The sequence below is a fragment of the Schistocerca americana genome, chromosome 9, assembly GCF_021461395.2.
Source record: "Schistocerca americana isolate TAMUIC-IGC-003095 chromosome 9, iqSchAmer2.1, whole genome shotgun sequence".
In the NCBI taxonomy this organism is placed as follows: domain Eukaryota; kingdom Metazoa; phylum Arthropoda; class Insecta; order Orthoptera; family Acrididae; genus Schistocerca; species Schistocerca americana.
Genome location: NC_060127.1, coordinates 17,545,448 through 17,566,055, shown reverse-complemented (window position 1 = coordinate 17,566,055; position 20,608 = coordinate 17,545,448). Strand labels below are relative to the sequence as shown.

Here is a 20,608-nt window from a genome sequence, read left to right as displayed (position 1 = left end):
AAGAAGGGGACAGTTGACAGGTGACATGTCTCCAGACTGAAGACCACAACAGCAGCACTATGTTACACCTGGATGCCTGCCATTCACAGACAGTGTGCTAAGCTGTACATATATGCCTTTATGGATGGACCAGAAGCTTTAACTTGTCGGTTATTTGGTCGATCAGGCAGCTGGTTGGTCAGTTATTTGATATGTGGAAAATTTATATACACACACACACACACACACACACACACACACTCCAAAACATTTATACTTTGGAATATAGTATGTGATAATTGATGAAACATGTAAACTTACAGTGCTCTTTTGTTGCAGGTGTTGGTCATGTCATCGCAGGTGGTCCTCAACGTGTTGCAGCATGGCTACCTTGATGCCAAAAAGTTGCAAGTAATTGTTTTCGATGAGTGTCATCGGGCTGTGAACGATCAGCCTATGAAGAAGGTAACTTTTTACATCGTGCAGCACAGGTTTTCGTGGCCGGTGTTTACATCCTTCATAACATTGGGTCTCTGTGTACTGGACTGTGGTCTAACTAAGAAACATCACCTACTTGACTTCATATTTTAAGGAGGAAAAAGCATACTTGCAAGATAACAGCCCCGGCGATCTGCCCTGCTCGAGAATTTGAGTTGTGATTGTGCCACACAAAGGCCAAACTGATTAACTCCATTTTTTAAATCATTTTTCTACCTTTTGGTTACAAAAACCTCACAAACATGTATATTCCAGTGGCCAAAATATGTAACTCCATTAATTAATTCTTACTCCAGTGGGTGACAGTACTATCCTTGGCAACTGAGCATTTTGTTACAGCTTTCGGATGCATTTGAGTCTTCGTATGTAATCTAAGTATTCCATTTGCCTTCCTTAATAGTGATTTTACTTGATTGTCCCATTTCATATTGCTCTTATTTTTACCCCTAAATACTTACATGTAAAGCTAACAATGTCAAATGCATAATATGTACAAAACGTGGTTGTCATGATTTCAATAACATCAAAAGGTGTACGTATTTATGGCCAGAAACAGAAGATTCTCGGGGGCACAAGAAGAAGCTACATGCCTGAAAAAGCATATAACTAACAACACAAAAGACCACAACCGTATTCTGACGTACTCAGATTCATTAAAGGGTCAGAATTGAAACATAAAAGGCGTGTACAATTATGAAGCTCTACAAATCTCTGGAGGCAAAGCAGATATTACTGACTCAAAATGTGCTTTTTGTAATACAGCCAACTGGTTGCAACAAGATTTGACTTTAATCTGTGTTTGGCACTATGGGTGTCTTCATCGGAAAATTCAGACAGTAACATGTAGTAAGAGACGAGCAGACATACGAGTCTTATGATTTGCAGTTAGTCTTATGCCACCTCCAGTGCCTATTTCCTCTTACAATTCTTGACAGCGTATAGTGTGCTACACCGTGTAGCAGTAATTTTACTGACAATTACCAATTTTATGGAAGTTCCAATGTCTATAACTGTTTTATGGTTTAAATATTACCTACTTGTGTAGTCTGTTATGTAAGAGAGGCATGTTGCTTGTAAATCTGTTTATCTATATCTACACGTGATTGTTTGGATTTTCTCATGAAGACGCCCATAGTCAGAGTCAAAACCAGGTTAAACTAAACTCTCCTTGCAAGTGGTTGGCTGTATTATATTAATCATATTCTTGTATGGTTACCATCTCACAGCCGCATTTAAAATTATAAGATTTAAAAATATTTAATACATGGACACAGCTATCTGCCATATGACTCCGTCTTCAGTGTAATTGAATGTAAAGCGAGGAGGACACAAAACATCATCTTACCAGGAAACTGGAGTACATTTAAATTCATTGCTCTGTAGTAGGTGAAATGAAACATAACGATTTTTGTGTACAGAGACTATTAAGATGCCACAACAAACTTCAAGAAGATAACCGATGGCTTACCAGCAAATTGGTTTGATTTATGATTGGTTGGATTGGAGAGCTTACTGTCATATGCTGTACTGAACAAGACCACTTTTTGTGAAGATTTTCTATTCCTTATGGTGAATTTAACGAAATGTGCAGTAAGTCGCCAACCTGAATTTGTCAATGTAAACCGAGATACCCTATACTTGAGAATTCGTCCCATCGGCAACCAAAAGATGGCAGATCTCGTGTCCATCCTAAAGTATGTTCCTCCTGTGAACCACGACTACTACAAGCCGCTAATGACCACTCTTGGGGAACACAATGTTAAATTTCAGAAAAATGTGACATCATTTTTTTCTGATGATTAGCTACATTGGAAATTAAAGTGAAATAGAAAGTGAACTCTTTTAGTGACAGCGTGACTAATTCCTGCAAAAATGCTAAGTTTCGGTGATTATCTGCATTGTGTTTTCATCAGATTTGTACATAACAGAAAATTGGAATTACCCTAGTAGTGTTACGATAAATAGAAATTTGAGTTATGATTGAGTTGAATTTTCAATATCCATTTAACTTTGATCTCTGTTTCCTCAGTCTCTGTTGCAGTGGAATCAATCAGTTTGACACAATTCTGATATTATGCAGTTACGACCTTCTGAACACACAATTTTTAATGAACAAGGGCATCGGTTGCCACTCGCTCCGTCCCACTGCAGCCGCTTGACACCCGTGTGTGAAGTACTGTACAGTGGAGCGAGTAAGAGGTTTTTTAACTACTGTATTGACATTGGTAACGTGCTGTGTTCATTGTGTCAAAGTGCGCGGTTTCTAAGCGGTAGTTAATATGGAGATCTCTTTGCTCTGAGCTTTTTTATGTCGCAATTCGCGAATGCCGTGTCGGTGATTGAGTCTTTAAAGAAGTAGCGTAGTGCTATTTAATTATTAACATTGCTGTTTTGTGTTATTTCCTTTGCATTTTAAAGGTGGCACGGTTAAACTGAGGTACATTTTGCAAGAGATGCACTATTCTTCAATGTAATGCATGTGCTTAAATTGTAAATCGGAAATCATTAATTTCATTTCATAATAATTCTTTAGTTGCTTAGGTTTATTCATTTTCATTTTGAGGCTTATACAGGGTGGTCAGAAACAGTATGAAAAGCTTGTAAAGGTGATGCGGGTAGGTAGAGTTTAGAAAAAAAATTGATGTGTTACACTGTTTCTGAGTTAATTAGGATCGAAGTTAGCTAGTTAGTCCATTGTGCGCACAAATCCGAGCAGCCTGCCAGAGACAGTGACGCCGAATGTGTACTTCATTCAGTTTCCTAAAACCGAACAAGAGAGCGATACAAAAATTGGTTGTCGGATGGTGGTAAGGTTCGAACCAAGCTCTATGTGGAGCAGTCTTGTATGCTGTCACCCGCACTGTGAGAACAACTCGTACTAATTCTATCTGCCATGCCGCTTGAATTTGCATACGCCATGGCCTGATTGGCCAACTGCTATGCTAATTATCTCTGAAATGGCACAACGTTGCAAATTTTTTTCCTAGGAATCATTCCTCTTCACAACCCATCCTACAGCAGCTATACAAGCATTTCAGACTGTTTGTGACACCGTTTATATAGCTACAGGATATTAGTACAAGACTGCTGTTAAAATAATATTGAAAGTGTATGTGCAAGTGGTTGGTGTAGGACATACTCAGAGTACATGTGAAACTTTCCGCCACCCACTACAAGGTTGTATCTGGCACGCTTGGATGACTGGTTTCTTTCCTGTTTACTGACACAACCATTCTCCCTGAATTGTCGGTACCAACACACAAAGCTCCATTTACATGACAGTTTTTTCCCTTATTCCTTCTGAATGCATATTGCACTCATATTATAGATAAACACATTATATATTCCAACACACACACACACACACACACACACACACACACACATTCTTCTCACACTTTGTTGCCATTATGCCAAAGCACTGCATTCATAAAGCCAACTGATGCGCACGATGCAAACTTGATGAGTCTACGGTTTTATTCATACATCAATAATATTTGTATGTGTAATACTTTGAAAAATACAGAACTTTGAAAACAAGTGAAACACCATAGATCATGTAAAACATAAATGTGAATTTAAAACTATCATCCTGCACACACATCTGCGATTACACATGACATTCGAATCCAGCCTGATTAAAAGTTTTCCACAGTTTTTCAAAATTGATAACGTTGAATGTTGGATGGTTTTTTTGGAAAACACCATAGGCAACTTCCTTCATCATCGTCCTGTGGGAATCTGTGTTCTGTCTCTGAAGGAATCGTATCAGTGAGATGTTCAACCCTCCTCCCACTGCCCCTTCTCTTTTTATTTTTTCTAGAAAGAGCACCCTCTGGAAGAGAGTACCACTCTTCATTATCATACATCAATTGAATCCTGAATATGTACCTTAATTTTTTGTATTGCAAATGCAGTGGCTCAGGAACTATAGATCTTACACTGCTTCCCAGATTTAACACATAATCATCATACAGAAAATGGAAGATGCAGTGTAGAAGGAGTGGTCATACAGTTTTGTCACCTTGACAAAATCCAAACTGCAACTGTGAAAAGGAGCAATGACAACAATAGTTCTTTACATGTTCATCATTCCATGCGGCACATGACGGATGACTTGGTGAAGACCTTGGTTGTAGAAGTCTGCATTTTGACTGTTCAAAAAAAATTTTTTTGACTTAATAAATCACTTCTTCTTCATTCTATACATTCCTTCCACACCCATTTCTTTAGCAAAGTTAAGATGACTGAGTCACAAACATAAACTTTCAGCTACAACCTTCACAAAGTGTTTCTTCTGTTACCCAAGGTTTCTTCACAGTCACTTTTCTTTTACCTATATTTGTCTGTCCACTTTCTGTGTTTGCCCTTTTTAGAACTGGCCACTATGATATTTAATCAACCTCTCCCAGGAGTCCATCTCTCTCCTCACCCCTACCACTCCCCGCACTCTTACCTTCTACATTCTTCCTAAAGTCCATAAACCTAACCACCCAGAATTCCCCATTGTGACCAGTTACTGTGCTTCCACTGAGAGAATCTCTGTTCTCATAGTAACCTACTTGCCGCTATTGAACACTGCCTTTCCCAATACCCGATTGATTCCAAACCAACCACCTCCTTCCTAGTCACCGTGGCCAACTATAACCTCACCCACATTTACTTATCTTTTGAAGGTATTACTGATAAACAAATCCGGAATTCAGCTATGGGCACTTGCATGGCACCACACTATGCCAACCTATTCATGAGCAATCTACAGGAATCCTTCCTAAAAACCCAGAATCCTAAACCTCTCACCTGGTTAAGATTCATTGATGACATCTTTGCTATCTGGTTCGAAGGTGAGGACATCCTATCCACATTCCTCCAAAACCTCAACAACTTCTCCCCCATATGCTTCACCTGGTCCTACTCGACCCAACAAGCCACTTTCCTATATGTTGACCTCCACCTCAAAGATGGCTACATCAGTACCTCTGTCCATATCAACCACCAGCAATACTTCAACTTCGATAGCTGCCACATGTTCCATACTAAGAAGTCCCTTCCGTATAGCCTAGCCACTCGTGGTCGTCGCATCTGCAGTGACGAGCAGTCCCTCTCGAAATATACTGAGGGTCTCACTGAAGCCTTCACTGACCATAATTATCCTCCCAAGCTTGTTCAAAAACAAATCTCCTATGCCTTATCTTTCCAGTCTTCTGCCACATTCCAAGCCCAGCGTTCTGCCACAGAGGTGCATTCCCCTCGTAACTCAGTACCACCTAGGACTGGAGCAACTGAATTACATTCTCTGCCAGGGTTTTGAATACCTCTCTTCGTGGCCTGAAATGAGAGATGTTCTGCCCACTATCCATCCCACCCATCCCACAGTGGTATTCTGCCGTCCACCAAACCTACACAATATACTTGTCCATCCACAACCCCTGCTCCCAATCCCTTACCTCATGACTCGTACCCCTGTAATAGACCTAAATGCAAGACCTGTCCCATACACCCTCCTACCACCATCTACTCCAATCCGGTCACTAACATCACCTATCCCATCAAAGGCAGGGCTGCCTGTGAAACCAGTCATGTGATTTACAAGCTAAGCTGCAACCACTGTGCTGCATTCTATGTAAGCATGACAACCAACAAGCTCCCTGTCCACGTGAATGGCCACTGACAAACTTTGGCCAAAAAACAAGTGGACCACCCTGTTGCTGAACATGCTGCCACACATGATATCCTTCATTTCAATGACTGCTTCATAGCCTGTGCCACATGGATCCTTCCCACCAACACCAGCTCTTCTGAATTGTGCAATACATCCTACGTTCCCGTAACCCTCTTGGCATCAATCTTCATTGGTCACTTCCTCACCCATCCAGCCCCTTCCCTGTTCCCATTCCAACACTACACAGCCGTCATTCCACCACCACACCCTGTCTTTTCATTTCTCTCCTTTTCTGCTACTTGCTCCCCTCGCCCTCCCCACGTCTCCACTGCCCTCCGTCTAACCTGCTGCCCTTCGCTGTCTGCTACTCCCACCATACTATCCCTCCCTGTCCCCACCCCAGCCTCCTCCTTACCCCCACCCAGTCACCACTCCCATCATGCACTGGTGCTGCTGCTTACAGTTGGTTTCAGTTGCCTGAAACTGCAGTCATGTGTGTGAGCTGCATGAGCATGTGCGTGTGTGTGTGTGTGTGTGTGTGTGTGTGTGTGTGTGTGTGTGGGCGCGCGGCGCATGCGCTCGCACGTATGTGTGTCTATTGTAATGAAAGCCAGTGGCCGAAAGCTTTAATTGTGAGAGTATTTTTGTTGTGCCTATCTGCGACTCTGCATCTCCGCTATATGGTGAGCAGCAACTTTCCTTCTCATAATATTGTTACTATGATATTTCTAATCACATCTCAATAGCATCTCAACAGCAGGCCGTTCCAACACTATCCCATATAGTGCGGGCACCACCGAGAACCCATCAGCTAGCTTGTGGGCAGGTGCAGCTGGTATAGCCCACCAGGAGGCCGTGTTATATGCATCTTGTGCATGCACGAACCATTTGTCAACCATGCCGGCATGCACTTGGCCAGTGTAGAACTGTCACATAGGCTACTGCTCATGTGTCAGCTGTTTGCCCTTCCCTATCCGCTGGGAAATGCGTGAGTTGAAACAGTCCAATCTACTGTCTGAGAGAACTTAAGATGCATCTCGTCATTCCTCAGTATGTGGGTATCCCACTTCTTTTTGTACTGTTTGTTCCACATGATTCGGTTAAACTTCAGTCTACTCTTCAACATTACTAAATTTGTGAACCTTGCGTATATCTGTTCCTGCATATGCCTTACAATTGACTATCTGATTTCGTAAGCTATGTCGGACTGTGTGTAGTCTAGCTGGAATCTTCCCAAGTGTCTGGGCCTTCTCCAAGTATACCAGTGACTCTTGTTATTTTTTAACATTGTAATCACAAACACAATCTGAAATGTTTTACAGAACTCAGTCTTTCTCCATTCTCACTCCAATTTCGAAGCACATATTCTCCCATAACTATGTTTTCTTCACATTCCTCTAATACTGTGTTCCAGTCTCCGATAATGATTACATTATAGTCCCTTTTTATGTACTGAAGTACCAGTTCAGTGTCCTCACATACTCTCTCTCTCTTTCTTCATCTTCTGATTGTTATGTCAGCATGTATACCTCAACTGTTGTTGTTCACATTGGCTGTCAATTCTGATGAGAAAAAAACATATTACTGAACTCTTTGTAGTAATTCACCAGATGTACTGTGGGTACACGTCATCTACCTTTAATGCAGTGGTTTCCATTGCCTTGTGTGTCCTCACACCATCAGTGATTGCTGATTCTTGCGCCCTTTAGGGGCAGTTTCCCACCTGGAGGTCAGTAAGTTACGGTAGAACTCATATGCTCCTCCACTCATTTAACAGGGTCATTGGTAAAACGAGTGTGACATCTTACGATGTAAGTCTTTGGCCGCCATTACTGGTAATTTTTATTCAAAATTTAAGCAGCGGATGGTGTCGAATATGGGACCCAGGTTATTTTGATTACTAGGAAGAGATTCTACCATTAGATCATGACTACAGGCACGCACCTGCAAACAAGCGGCAAATCAGTTATATAACTTTATTTTTTCAAAGTGATAATCAAATCTTTATAGCTACAAGATCCATTATAAGTGCCAGAGTTTAACATACCTTTGAAAGACTTGCGATCGAATAAGGCTTAAGGCTCAGATGAAATTCCTTCGGACTTGGTAAAATCATTGGGGAAGTGATGACCAAATGACTATTCACATTGTCTTCATTATATCCATTGTGGATGGCGAACTGCAACTCTGATTTAAATTGCCGATTTATGTGAGTGTAGTATGCAGCCAGTTACTTTCTTTAATTTTGATGCTATTTTATTTGCTGTACCACCAACCAGTTTTCAAGCCACTGTAGGCTAATCGTAAGGTTGTGTTACAGGAACATTGTTTCGTTGACCACTTACCGAGTCATGGTGGTTGCACTGCTTCCTGGTATCTGTGAAAATTCATTCTGATAATGTACATTTTACTAGTTGTATCATATACACAGTATTTAGCTGCACTTGGTTTCACACTCGTTCATAGTAAGTTGCGTAAGTGTAAAACCAAGTGCAACTAAATACTTACTGTGTGTATGTGTGCATAAGCTGCAAAATGTGTATTATCAGAATGAATTTAGTATGAATGTGATGAGGCATTGCAATCATCACAACGATAGCTTCTAGCAGCTGAAGGTCCAGATAATGTTCCTATAACACCTTCACCTGATGAGCCTGCAATAGCTAGAAAACTAGTCACTACTACAGAAGATAAATCATATCAAAGTTCAAAAGACCTGCTGGTTGCATATTACCAATGTGTATGGCCAATTTTATTCACATTGGTTTGTAGAATCTTCCAGATGTAGTTGAAAGTAGGTTGAAGCAGAATATTAGCTTAAAGAAGAAAGACAGGTTGGGAACAGACCAGAATAGGAAAAGAAGAATTCTGCTTATATACAGCAGTCATGGGAGGGGTGTGGGCCAGCAGCTTCAGGAGAAATTAGGTGCAGGGTACCAGGCCACAAGTTTTGTGAAACCAAGTGCTAGCCTTAGCCAGGTGACAGAAAACTTAGATCAGCCGTGCAGGGACTTTGAGAAGGAAGATCAGGTAATTATAGTTGGGGAGCAGGAAATCGCCTGGCTATGAATCCGAGATACAGTACTAGGAGTGACCTGGATAAAATAGAAGCAGAAACTGAGCACACAAATGTGGGGTTTGTGGAGGTCTTTCAGCACCATGATCGGCTCTGGGTAAGCACTGCTGTAAGGCGTGTTAACATTGAGCTGAACAGGATGGTCCGGACACCGGCAAAATCTCACAAGTGTTGTTCCATTAAATGCTATTGGTAGGTGGGGATACACTACACATGGCCTGCACCTGAATAGGATGGGGAAAAATAAGTTAGAGCTTCTCTATTAGCAGATACAGTAAGGCGGTCCACAGTCGCACAAGGGGTGATCCCTGTGGTTAAAGGGGTCCAGGCAGACGGATTTTTTAGGTTAAAGCCAAGGTCCAGACAGATGACAATCAAGATAAATAGAATAAAAGAAACTTAATGTACTGTAAATAGGGGTAATGTACTGTAAATAGGGGTAAAGCTAAGGGCAGTATCAACTTACTTCATCAAAGTATTAGGGGAATAAAAAATAGATGAGCTATTAGTGTGTTTAGATGATCTCAAAAATAAGAATGAGATTGATATACTCTGTCTGTCTGAACACCATGTAACCGTGTGTATGGGTAGTGTCAGTATAAGTGGGTATAATTTAGCGTCTCACACTTGTAGATCTAGGATGGATAAAGGAGGAGTTGCCATTTTCATAAAACAAGGGTATAAATGCAAAACTGTGGAAGTAAGCAAATTTTGTGTTGATCAGCACTTTGAGGTTTGTGCATGTGAACTTCAACTAGATAATGTAGTATTGATATTAGCAACAGTGTACAGGTCCCCATTAGGAGACTGGGAGCTATTCATAAAAAAGTTTGACTCCCTATTGTGCTGTCTGTCAGACAAAAAGAAGAAGTTATTAATCTGTGGTGATTTCAATGTAAACTTTCTAAATAATTCTGAGAGGAAAAGTAAACTAGAAGTGTTATTAACAACATATAACTTAGAATCAGTGATCAGTTTCCCTACACGTATAGCTCAAGACAGTAGCACGCTAATAGATAATGTATTTGTACAGAAAGAGGATGTAAAACAAACACATGCTTTTCCTGTGGTAAATGGATTGTCAAACCATGATTCACAACTGATTAACTAACAAAACCTAACAGGGTGTACAGTTCAGAAACCATTAAGTAAAAGTGTAAGGTCACTCAACTCGGTTTCTGTAGAGCATTTCAAAGAAAGCTTAAGAAATGTTAATTAGGGAGATGTATATAATGAGCCAAATGCTAAATATAAATGCAACATATTCCTTGATAAATTTACATCCCTTTTTGAACATTGTTTCCCAAAGAAAATTACTAAACGTAACACCAAACACTTTTCAAGGAAATCTTGGATTACTACAGATATTAAATTGTCTTCAGAAAGAAAAAGAAGGCTTTAAAAATTACTGTAACGTACTGAGAAAAGTTGTAAGGAAATCAAGAAACGTGTATGTTAGAGAAGAAATTTACAATTCCAGCAATAAAATAAAATCAGTATGGAATGTTGTTAGAAGTGAGGCAGGAAAAGTAACCACTGGGGTGGGTAGTATTACTATTAAGGGGAATGAGACCATACTAACCAACAGTAGACAAGTAGGTAATATATTTAACAACCATTTCTTAAGTGTAGAAGAAAAAATTGGTGAGGGGGGGGAAAAAAAAAGGCAGTACATGGAAGAGTCTGTTTTGAAAAAATTTAGTCAGATTAAGTTTCACCTAACAACCTCTTGTGAAATAAGTAAAATTATTAAATCTTTGAAAAATAATGTTCTGTTGGAGTAGATGACATGTCTAATAAGGTATTAAAGCAATGTGGAGCAATTACAGCTGATGTTTTGAGTCACATATGTAATGCATCATTAACTCAAGGTATTTTCCCAGACTGGTTAAAATATGCCATTGTCAGGCCACGCTACAAAAAGGGGGCCACCACAGATGTCAATAATTATTGGCCAGTATCCTTACTTACAGCATTTTCAAAAATCTTCGTGAAAGTAATGTGCTCAAGGGTGCTCCATTAAGTTTCGGGAATGCAGCCGCATAAATTCTGCTTCTTCTTCTAATATTTCGGCTGTATACCTTTCAGCCATCTTCAGAGAGAGCCGTACGACTGACGCTCCAGCGCTCACTCCATCCTTTTAAACTCGCGGACCGCGCCACTGCGCATGCGGCCACAGATAAACAAGGCGCCAGTGATGTTGATCGGCGGCAAAGACGTAACATATGCATGAGTTACGTCTGTGGCTGCGCATTCGATCCCAGCATGGATCGAATGCGCAGCCACAGACGTAACTCATGCATATGTTACGTCTTTGCCGCCGATCAACATCACTGGCGCCTTGTTTATCTGTGGCCGCATGCGCAGTGGCGCGGTCCGCGAGTTTAAAAGGATGGAGCGAGCGCTGGAGCGTCAGTCGTACGGCTCTCTCTGAAGATGGCTGAAAGGTATACAGCCGAAATATTAGAAGAAGAAGCAGAATTTATGCGGCTGCATTCCCGAAACTTAATGGAGCAGTCTTTGCGCCGCGAAAACCTGAAGATTCATACTCAAGAGTGGTTAGCCATCTCAACAGTAATGGGATACTTAGTAAATCACAGTTCGGATTTCAAAAATTCTGTTCCACTGAGACAGCAATATACAATTTCACTGTCCACATAACATAGTCTTTAACTAGTAAAATGTCACCAATAGGTTTCTTTTACTTGTCCAAAGCATTTAATTGTGAGAACAATGACATTATGTTACAGAAATTACAGTTCTATGGTATAAATGGAATATCATATGAGTGGTTTAAGTCACCTACAGAACAGGAACCAAAAACTTTCCTTATATGGGTCAAGTGATTGAAATAAGTTTACAACTTCATGTAACTGGGGTGAAATTACATTAGGTGTTCAACAGGATTCAATCATCGGTCCCCTTCTGTTCTTGATATATGTGAACGACCTTCCTTCTTATCTGAAACAGGAAGCTGAACTGACACTGTTTGCTGATGATACAAGCATCATTATTAATCCAGTAAAAGAAACTCCAATTGAAAGTGATACAAATAAGGTCTTTGGAAAAGTCATTAATTGGTGTTCTGCAAATGGTCTTTCTCTAAACTTTGAAAAAAACACAGTACATCCAGTTTTCTGCTGCAAAAAGTACAGTTCCTTCAATAAATATAACACATCAACAGAAATTAGAAGACAGGGTAGAGCATACTAAGCTTCTGGGTGTACACATAGATGAGAATCTTAAATGGAAAATTCATATTTTGGATCTTCTAAAGCGACTAGGTTCAGCAACTTTTACAATCAGAATAATTCTCAATTTTGAGGATATAGAAATTAGTAAGCTAACATACTTTGCATACGTTCACTCTCTGATGTCATACGGAATAATATTTTGGGGTAACTCAACATTTAGATACAAAATATTCACTGCTCAAAAGAAAGTGTTAGAATAATGTGTGGAGTTCATAGTCACACATCTTGTAGGCATCTTTTTAAAAGATTGGGAATTCGTACAACAGCCTCACAGTACATTTACTCCCTTATGAAATTTGTTCTCAACAATGTGGACCAGTTTAAAAACAACAGTGACATTCATGATTATAATACCAGAAAAAAGAAAGACTTACACTATCCTTTACTCAACCTATCTTTGGGGTAAAAATGCTGCTGTAAAAATTTTCGATAAATTACCAGATGAATTAAAATGTCTGAAAGACAGCAGTAATAGCTTCAAAAATAACTTGAAATCATATCTCCTTGACAGCTCCTTCTATACCATAGATGAATTCTTGAATAGTAATAAATAAATCTATGAATATAGTATATTCATTTTGTGCTATTTAAGGGAATGGGGTAAATAATAGAAATATTAATCCTTAACTCTGTATTGTAACATATATATGTAGTTTCATATGTGCATTTCTTGTGCACTTGACACATTCCACATCATAACAGCTACTTTACTGTGTGATTGATCAATGGAACACATAACCAACTATCTGAGATTGGGGACATACTATCAAATTTTCAGAAATATCACCCATACAAGGTTGAAAAATGCTAGTTACATTTCATTCATTTTCTGCATTGTTATTTTATTTTGAATTTGCTTTATCTCAGAATTGTCCAGCATATTATTTAAAACAGTCTTGTTCATTTGTATACTTTCTCATCAGGTGATGGATGCCCTCATCACTAAAGAGGCCACACCTAGAGTACTCGGGCTGACGGGGACCCTGCTAAATTGCAACTGTAAGCCGTCAGAAGTACCTCGTTTGTTGAAGGAGCTGGAAACAACATTTAGAAGTAAAATTGCAACAATATTGAATTCGGAAGAAATTCAAAGGTAACTGCTCGTAAGTTCTGTGTGATTATCGACTTAATTTATTGGAGGAAGATTTCATTTGGGAAAACTAATAAATTATGGCACAGGAGGAGAAATGTTTAATACTGACAGTAGACATATATAAAAGTGGGACACCTTCCTAGCTTTAGGACTATTCAATCCTCCCTTCTCCACAGGATGAGAACAATTCATGTCTAGTGAGAATGAGGGTAGACCAAGGCTAAGGGGATGGTATCAGACAGTAGGTCACAGGTAAGTGCTGTATCGTATTCAGCCCAGAGGTGATGACAGCAGAGTGAGAAGCAAAGATAGATTAGGAGAGAGAGAAATCAATAGTTTAATCAAGAATTAAGACAGAAACCATATGGAGAGCTTCTTGGACATCTATTCAGCTTTCTCAGATAGCACTGCATACTGCCTCACAAAGAAAGTGAAAACCCAAAAAGGGAAGAGGAAATGAAATGTAGGTAGGTAGAGAATATGTGATGTTATCTCAGCGATTAAAAAAAATCTGGTGAAATTTACAAAGAATTGGCAGTATGAGCCCTCTCATCAGTATGTCGTTGCGCCCACTCTGGCCTGGATGTGTTCATTGATTTGCTGTGGAAGGGTGTCGTGAAGCTGAGGCAAACTGGCCCACAGCTATTGTAACTGGTCCTTCATATTCTGGATACTGGCGCTGTCACAGATGTGATACCTTAGCTCAACCTGCACACGTTTTACTGGTGACAGACCTGGGGATCTCGCTGGCTGTGGAAGTACCTCAGCATCGTGAAGACAGTTCACAGAGACACGTGCATTTCACAGATGACTATTGTTCTGTTGAAAAATGGCACAACGATACCTGTCAGACAAGAGGTAACACATGAAGAGAGTAGGCTGTCCCTGACGTATCGTTCTTCCATCGAGGTTCCATCAGTCACTATGAGCCACGACCGATGGCTCTCCGAACTGTAGTACCAGGAGTAACGCCGCTGTGCCTCACCAAAATGTTGTAAGAATCAGACGTTTCTCTGGCTTGCCTCCACACTCACAGATGGTGGTCCTCCAGGGTAATGCAGAACTGCAATTCATCGCGAAACACAAAATGACACGACACAGTCGATTCCATTTGTGAGCAATCCATACTTAACGATTGTAATGCCACTGCAGATGGAGCCATTTGTGTTGTGGAGGTAACAGTAGCCTACACACAGGATGATAATTCCTCAGTCAGATTGCTGTGCAAGTCTGCAGCCATTGGAGCAGGATGATACAGACTGTTGGAGGGGATCCGTTACTCATTCTGGGATGGCAGGCACGGATTTGGAGGGATTACAATGTGCTCGGTGCACAGTATGGCGATCAAATGTAATCGACGGGAGCCTCGACTGTGATGTGCCTATCCTCACGTTCCCGTGCAGTACAACGATGGGTCACTGTCACATCCAACTGCTCCACAAATCCGGATATTGGACAGTTTGACCATCCAGCTGAATGGAGACCCACAATTGAGACTCTTTGACTGTGTCCTCCAGTTATTTATTCAATCATATGGCTAGGGCCCCCTGCCGGGCAAGCTGTTCGCTGGGTGCCGGTCTTTCAATTTGATGCCACGTCCGTGACCTGCAGTCGATGAGGATGATAAGATGATGATGATGATGACATCACAACACCCAGTCCCTGGGTGGAGAAAATTCCCTGACCCAGCTGGGAATCGAACCCAGGCGCAGACGATTGACAATCCGCCATGCTGACCATTCAGCTACCGGGAGTGGACTGTCCTCCAGTAATCACTCGAGATGAAGCTGTTTGTGCCCGTTATATACCCCTTACATATCAGGCCTGATAACAACACTGAACTTCACCAACACTAATGCTTTCTGGTGGCTATTCTACCTTTAGCAGAGAATTGTAACTTCAATCATACTTACCCACCTATGGTGTACACGTGCACAAAGCTACATCGACATCTGACACTACCCTTTAGGTGTTTTACTTCTTTTGTCATGTATTGTAGATAACAGTGTCATGTGAAAAAAGTCGTCAGTTAATCTAGTTGAGCCATGCAATAATTCACACTCTATCGTGATCAGTCACTGGTAGGTAACATAGTAATGGAGAAATAAGTAAATGCAAGTATTTACTAATAAAAGGTATTATATTTTGAGCAGTACTACTAAATGTCTGTCTCATTGTAAAAAAACTGATACCATTATATACAACATAGTTAATTGTAAAACATATAATTAGTAGACATTGACTTCATCAACTTAATTTTATTCTTTAAAACTTTTTTTATTTTTGCAAAACTTTTTTTGAAAACAATATTAGCAGTTATAATGTGATCATCAGCTACTTTTTGGATTCTGCGTCTTTAGCAGAAACATAAATATCACGGAATGCGCATAAAAACAGGTTGTGGTAAATGCAATCCTGCCCTTTGAAGTGTCTGACCTTGCGCTTTATTAATTGTCGTAACAAAGGCTACCTTCTCCGCAGGGGGCTCACCACTCTTTGCCGGGTTCGTGCTTGGCTACCATGGGGTCCCAGCCTTTGCAGCATTTTCCCCATCCCATGCTGCAAGTCTATCTTCTTGCTATTCTTTTTCCCCTCACCTGCGGTGTTATTGGGAATATTCTGCATTATCTGTCACTGATGTAAGAACAGTCTCACCTTTGTTTTCACTCTCTTTTCCTTTCTTTGTTTCCCTTCTCCTCTCTTTCCTCTGCTTTGGTGTTTGAGGTCCCTTTTTTCCTTCTTCCTCCCTGTGTGCTCCTGAAGGCCAGCCCACACGTCTGACGCATAACAGGTGACTGGGTACCACGTAATTCCCAGCCCAGTGTCGACAGGTAGGGTTCGCATGTACCCCCTGGTATAGGCCAGGCACTGGGAGGGGTGATTGCCTGAGTTGCGACCTTCCCAAATTGCCGATTGGTCCCTGTGAACAATCACCTAAGGCGGGTGCGCCCCCTTGTGAAGGGAGACCCCAGTTGGGAGGAGTGTGCCGTCGGAGAGGCTGGCAATCGTGGGGGATTTTCTCGCAATGAGTCAATCATCTTCACAATCAACGTGTACGAAACGTAAACGTAATGAGGCTAATGATTCAAAATACCCTTCCCTCTATGCGCCACGGATCCTTGTGGTCTGATGTACTGAAGTCGGTCAGTCCTTTGCCGCGGTAAATCCGATTATTACTCAGAAAGGTGGTGATGCAATTGCTGGCCCTGTGAAATCTTGCTCTCATTTACGGATTGGCACTTTGCTTTTGGAGACTTCTTCTGATTCTCAAGCACAACAGCTGCTTGCTGCCTCACTTCTCCATGGCTACCCTGAGGCCCATAGAACTTACAGCTACTTTTATCATCACAGCATCCCTTTGTACTCTGCCTTCAGGACACCAAATTACACCCTTATGACTGCTTTGAGCTTTCACATTTCTTACTGGTTCATTTTGACCTTCCCCCTGACGTCGGCATTCCATCTCATGAGGGAGTTCTGCTGCTCATACGGGATGACATTCGTAGTCAACTCATCTCCCTGACTACCCGTTTTAAAACTGTTGTAGTTTGCCTTTTCCTTCCCCACCTGACTTTCTCCCTCTTTACCGTTTATGTCGCTCCATCATTTGAGGTCACCAGGGCAGACTTTCTTCAGCTCGTTGGGCAGCTTCCTGCCCCATTTTTGCTACTCGGTGACTTTAATGCGCATCATCCCCTTTAGGGTTCTCCCAGGACCTGTCAGAGAGGTGCCATCTTGGCTGACCTCCTTAACCAACTTAACCTTATTCGCCTTAACACTGGAGCATCCACTTTCCTTTCCGACTCCTCGCACACCTATTTTCACTTGGACCTATCCTTCTGCACTGTTCAGTTTGCCCCTCGTCTTGAATGGTCCGTTCTTTCTGACACCTACTCGAGCGACCATTTCCTGTGTGCTACCCATTTGCTTACTCCTACCTCATCTGCGTGCACATCCAAATGGCAGCTTACTATGGCTGACTGGCAACCTTCGAAGACCAAGATTTCCCCAGTTGTGATGACCAGGTGGAATATCTCACCAACATTATCCTTACTGCCACAGAACTCTCCATTCCTTGCCTTTCTTCTTTACCACGTCGTGTTCCAGTCCCTTGGTGGACTGAAGCATGTCGCGACGCAATAAACACACGGACATGTGCTCTCTGCATTTTTAAGCACCCTTAAAAGTTGGTCGACAATGCTTAGCGCATCTTTGGGAACCATTGAAATCTCACCCTAAATGATATCAGAGTCCCAGAGAAGTTGTGCATCCTCAGTCTGATGCGAAACGATGAGACAGATGTGTTAAAGATGGGTACAGGTAGTTTCAAAATCGAGTGTGATGTATGGTAAAAGAACATGAACTGTGGAGAGTTGGTGCAGGAAATTGTTGGTACCTTTTATATAGGAGGGGCAAGTTGCGGGTAATAGGTTGGTTCAGGGTTGAACCCTGCCTTACTCAGTTCACTCCTTCATCCAGTTGTAATCCACCCCCACTGCTCCCAAATCACTCCCAGTTAAGATTCCAGAAAACCTTGATCTCAAACCTTGTGCCACCATCATTCCCAAAATCCCTCAACATACAGGCTAAACTCATATCCTCAGAAAGGACTACAATCCACCATGTAAAAACTGATCCTGGCATTATAATCCTACTTGCTGATAAAGGCTCCACCACTTGTTTTGAACTGCAAGTATTACCTGGCAGAAAGACTCCACCTGCTGTCAGATTCATTCATCTACAAACAATGCCGCAGTGACCACATTCCAGAAATCCTGCAGGATCTCCAGTCTATTCCAGATCCTTAGGTCCAGCCCAGATCCTCTCCTGGAGTCTCTCTCTCTCTCTCTCTCTCTCTCTCTCTCTCTCTCTCTCTCTCTCCCCCTCTCTCCTCACCACTACCAGTCCCCAACACTCCTGCCTTCTACATACTTCCTAAAGTCCAGAAACCCAACCGGCCAGGATGCCTCTTTGTGGCCAGTTACTGTGCCCTGTCAGAGGATCTAAGCTCTCATAGACCAACACCTTCAGCCTATTACCTGCAGCCTACTTTTCTATATAAAATATGCCAACCATTTTCTCCATCAACTCCCCACAGTTCATGTTCACTTACCACAGGGTGCCCTGCTTGTCACTATTGATGCCACCTCCTTTTACGCTAACATTTGTACTGCCCATGGCCATACCGCTATTGAATACTACCTTTTCATTGCTTGACGTGTTCCAAACCTCCAACTTCTTTCCTAGTTGCCATGACCAGCTGTATCCTCACCCAAAGTTACTTCTCCTTTGAAGGCATTACCTACAAAGAAATCCAGGGTTTGGCTATGGGCACCAACATTGCACCATCCTGTGCCAACCCATTCATGGGCCGTCTAGAGGAGTCCTTTCTAACCGCCCAGAATCTCATGCCTTTCACCTGGTTCAGATTGATTGATGACGTCTTCTTGATGTGGATCGAGGATGAGGACACCCTATCTACATTCCTTCAGAACCTCAACACCTTCTCCCCATTCGCTTCACCTGGTCCTCCTCAACCCAGCAAGCCATCTTCTTTGATGTCGACCTCCACCTCAGAGATGGCTACATCAGTACCGCTGCCCACATAAAACCTACCAACCACCAGCAATAATTCCACTTCAACAGCTGCCACCCATTCCATACCAAGAAGTATCTTCCATACAGCCTAGTCACAGGTCCCTCTAGCAGTATGCCAACAAAGACCATAATTACCGTCCCAACCGTGTACAAAAACAGACCTCCCATACCTTATCTCTCCAGCCACAACTACCTCCCAATGTACCACTGTCTGGCCACAGAGGACCATTTTCTTCATAGCTCAGTACCACCAAGTACGGGAGCAATTGAATCGCATTCACCACCGGGGTTTCGACTACCTCTCATTGTGCCCTGAAATGAGGAATGTCCTACTCACTATCCTTTCCACCCCTTCCTCAGTGGTATTTCGCCGCCCGCCGAACCTACGCAATATCCTTGTCCGTCCCTACACAACCCCTGCTCCCGAGCTGTTGCCTCGTGGCTCATATCCCTGTAATAGTCCTAGAAGCAAGACCTGTCCCTTACATCCTACCACCACCACCACCACCACCACCACCACCACCACTACTACCCAGTCCAGTCCAGTCACAAACATAACCTATCACATCAAAGGCAGAGCTACCTGTGAAACCATTCATGTGACCTACAAGTTAAGCTGCAACCATTGTCCTGCATTCTACATAGGCATGACAGACAACAAGCTGTCTGTCTGCTTGAATGGCCATTGACAAAATGCGTCAAGGAACAGCTGGATCACCCAGTTACTCAGCATACTACCCAACATGACATTCTTCATTTCAATTACTGCTTCTAAGCCTGTGACATATGGATCCATCCCACCAACACCAGCTCTTCTGAATTGTGTGGGAACAAACTCTCCCTGCAGTATATCACATGTTTCCATAACCCTCCTTGCCTAAAACTTGTCATTGCCCTTTACCCACCTATCCCCTTCCCTGTTCCCATTCCAGCAGCCCTCAGCTCTCTACTCTATCAATGCCTCCACAGTCCTTATACTTCTCTCCCTTTCTGCCCCCCCACCCCTCCCTCCCCCTCCCGCCCACTATCTAACATCCCGACTGCACGTAGCTGCCGTACCCTCTCACCACCTTGTCCCTGTATGTTCCCACAAACAGCATTTTACTGTACTCCAGCCTTACACTGCTATCCCAACCCCTCCCTGCCCCAGCCTTCTCGTTACCCCCACTACCCAGATTACTTCGCCAATCAAGCACTGCTACTCACAGTTTAGCCTCTTGGTCGTCTGTGTGTGTGTGTGTGTGTGTGTGTGTGTGTGTGTGTGTGTGTGTGTGTGTGTGTGTGTGTTTTGTCTAATTCCGATGAAGACCTTTTTGCCGAAAGCTTACTGCTTTAACAGTCTTTTTGCTGTGCCTATCTGCGACTCAGTGTCTTCACTGTATGGTGGATAGTGACTATCCAAGTCTTTAAGGTACTTAAGTATTTTTCGTCATTAGTGGTGAACAAAA

The 20,608-nt window shown here is 42.1% G+C and overlaps 1 protein-coding gene across 2 annotated transcripts in view; it reads left to right on the top strand.

Moving 5' to 3' along the window:
• The window catches only part of LOC124550987 (endoribonuclease Dicer-like), a 315,900-nt gene that overhangs the window by 94,743 nt on the left and 200,549 nt on the right, over nucleotides 1-20,608 (top strand). For both annotated transcript variants that reach the window (XM_047125814.1, XM_047125813.1), the window contains 2 exons: nucleotides 319-444; nucleotides 13,393-13,562. In XM_047125814.1, coding sequence (XP_046981770.1) covers nucleotides 319-444; nucleotides 13,393-13,562 — 296 coding nt within the window. The remainder of the gene's footprint in view (nucleotides 1-318; nucleotides 445-13,392; nucleotides 13,563-20,608) is intronic.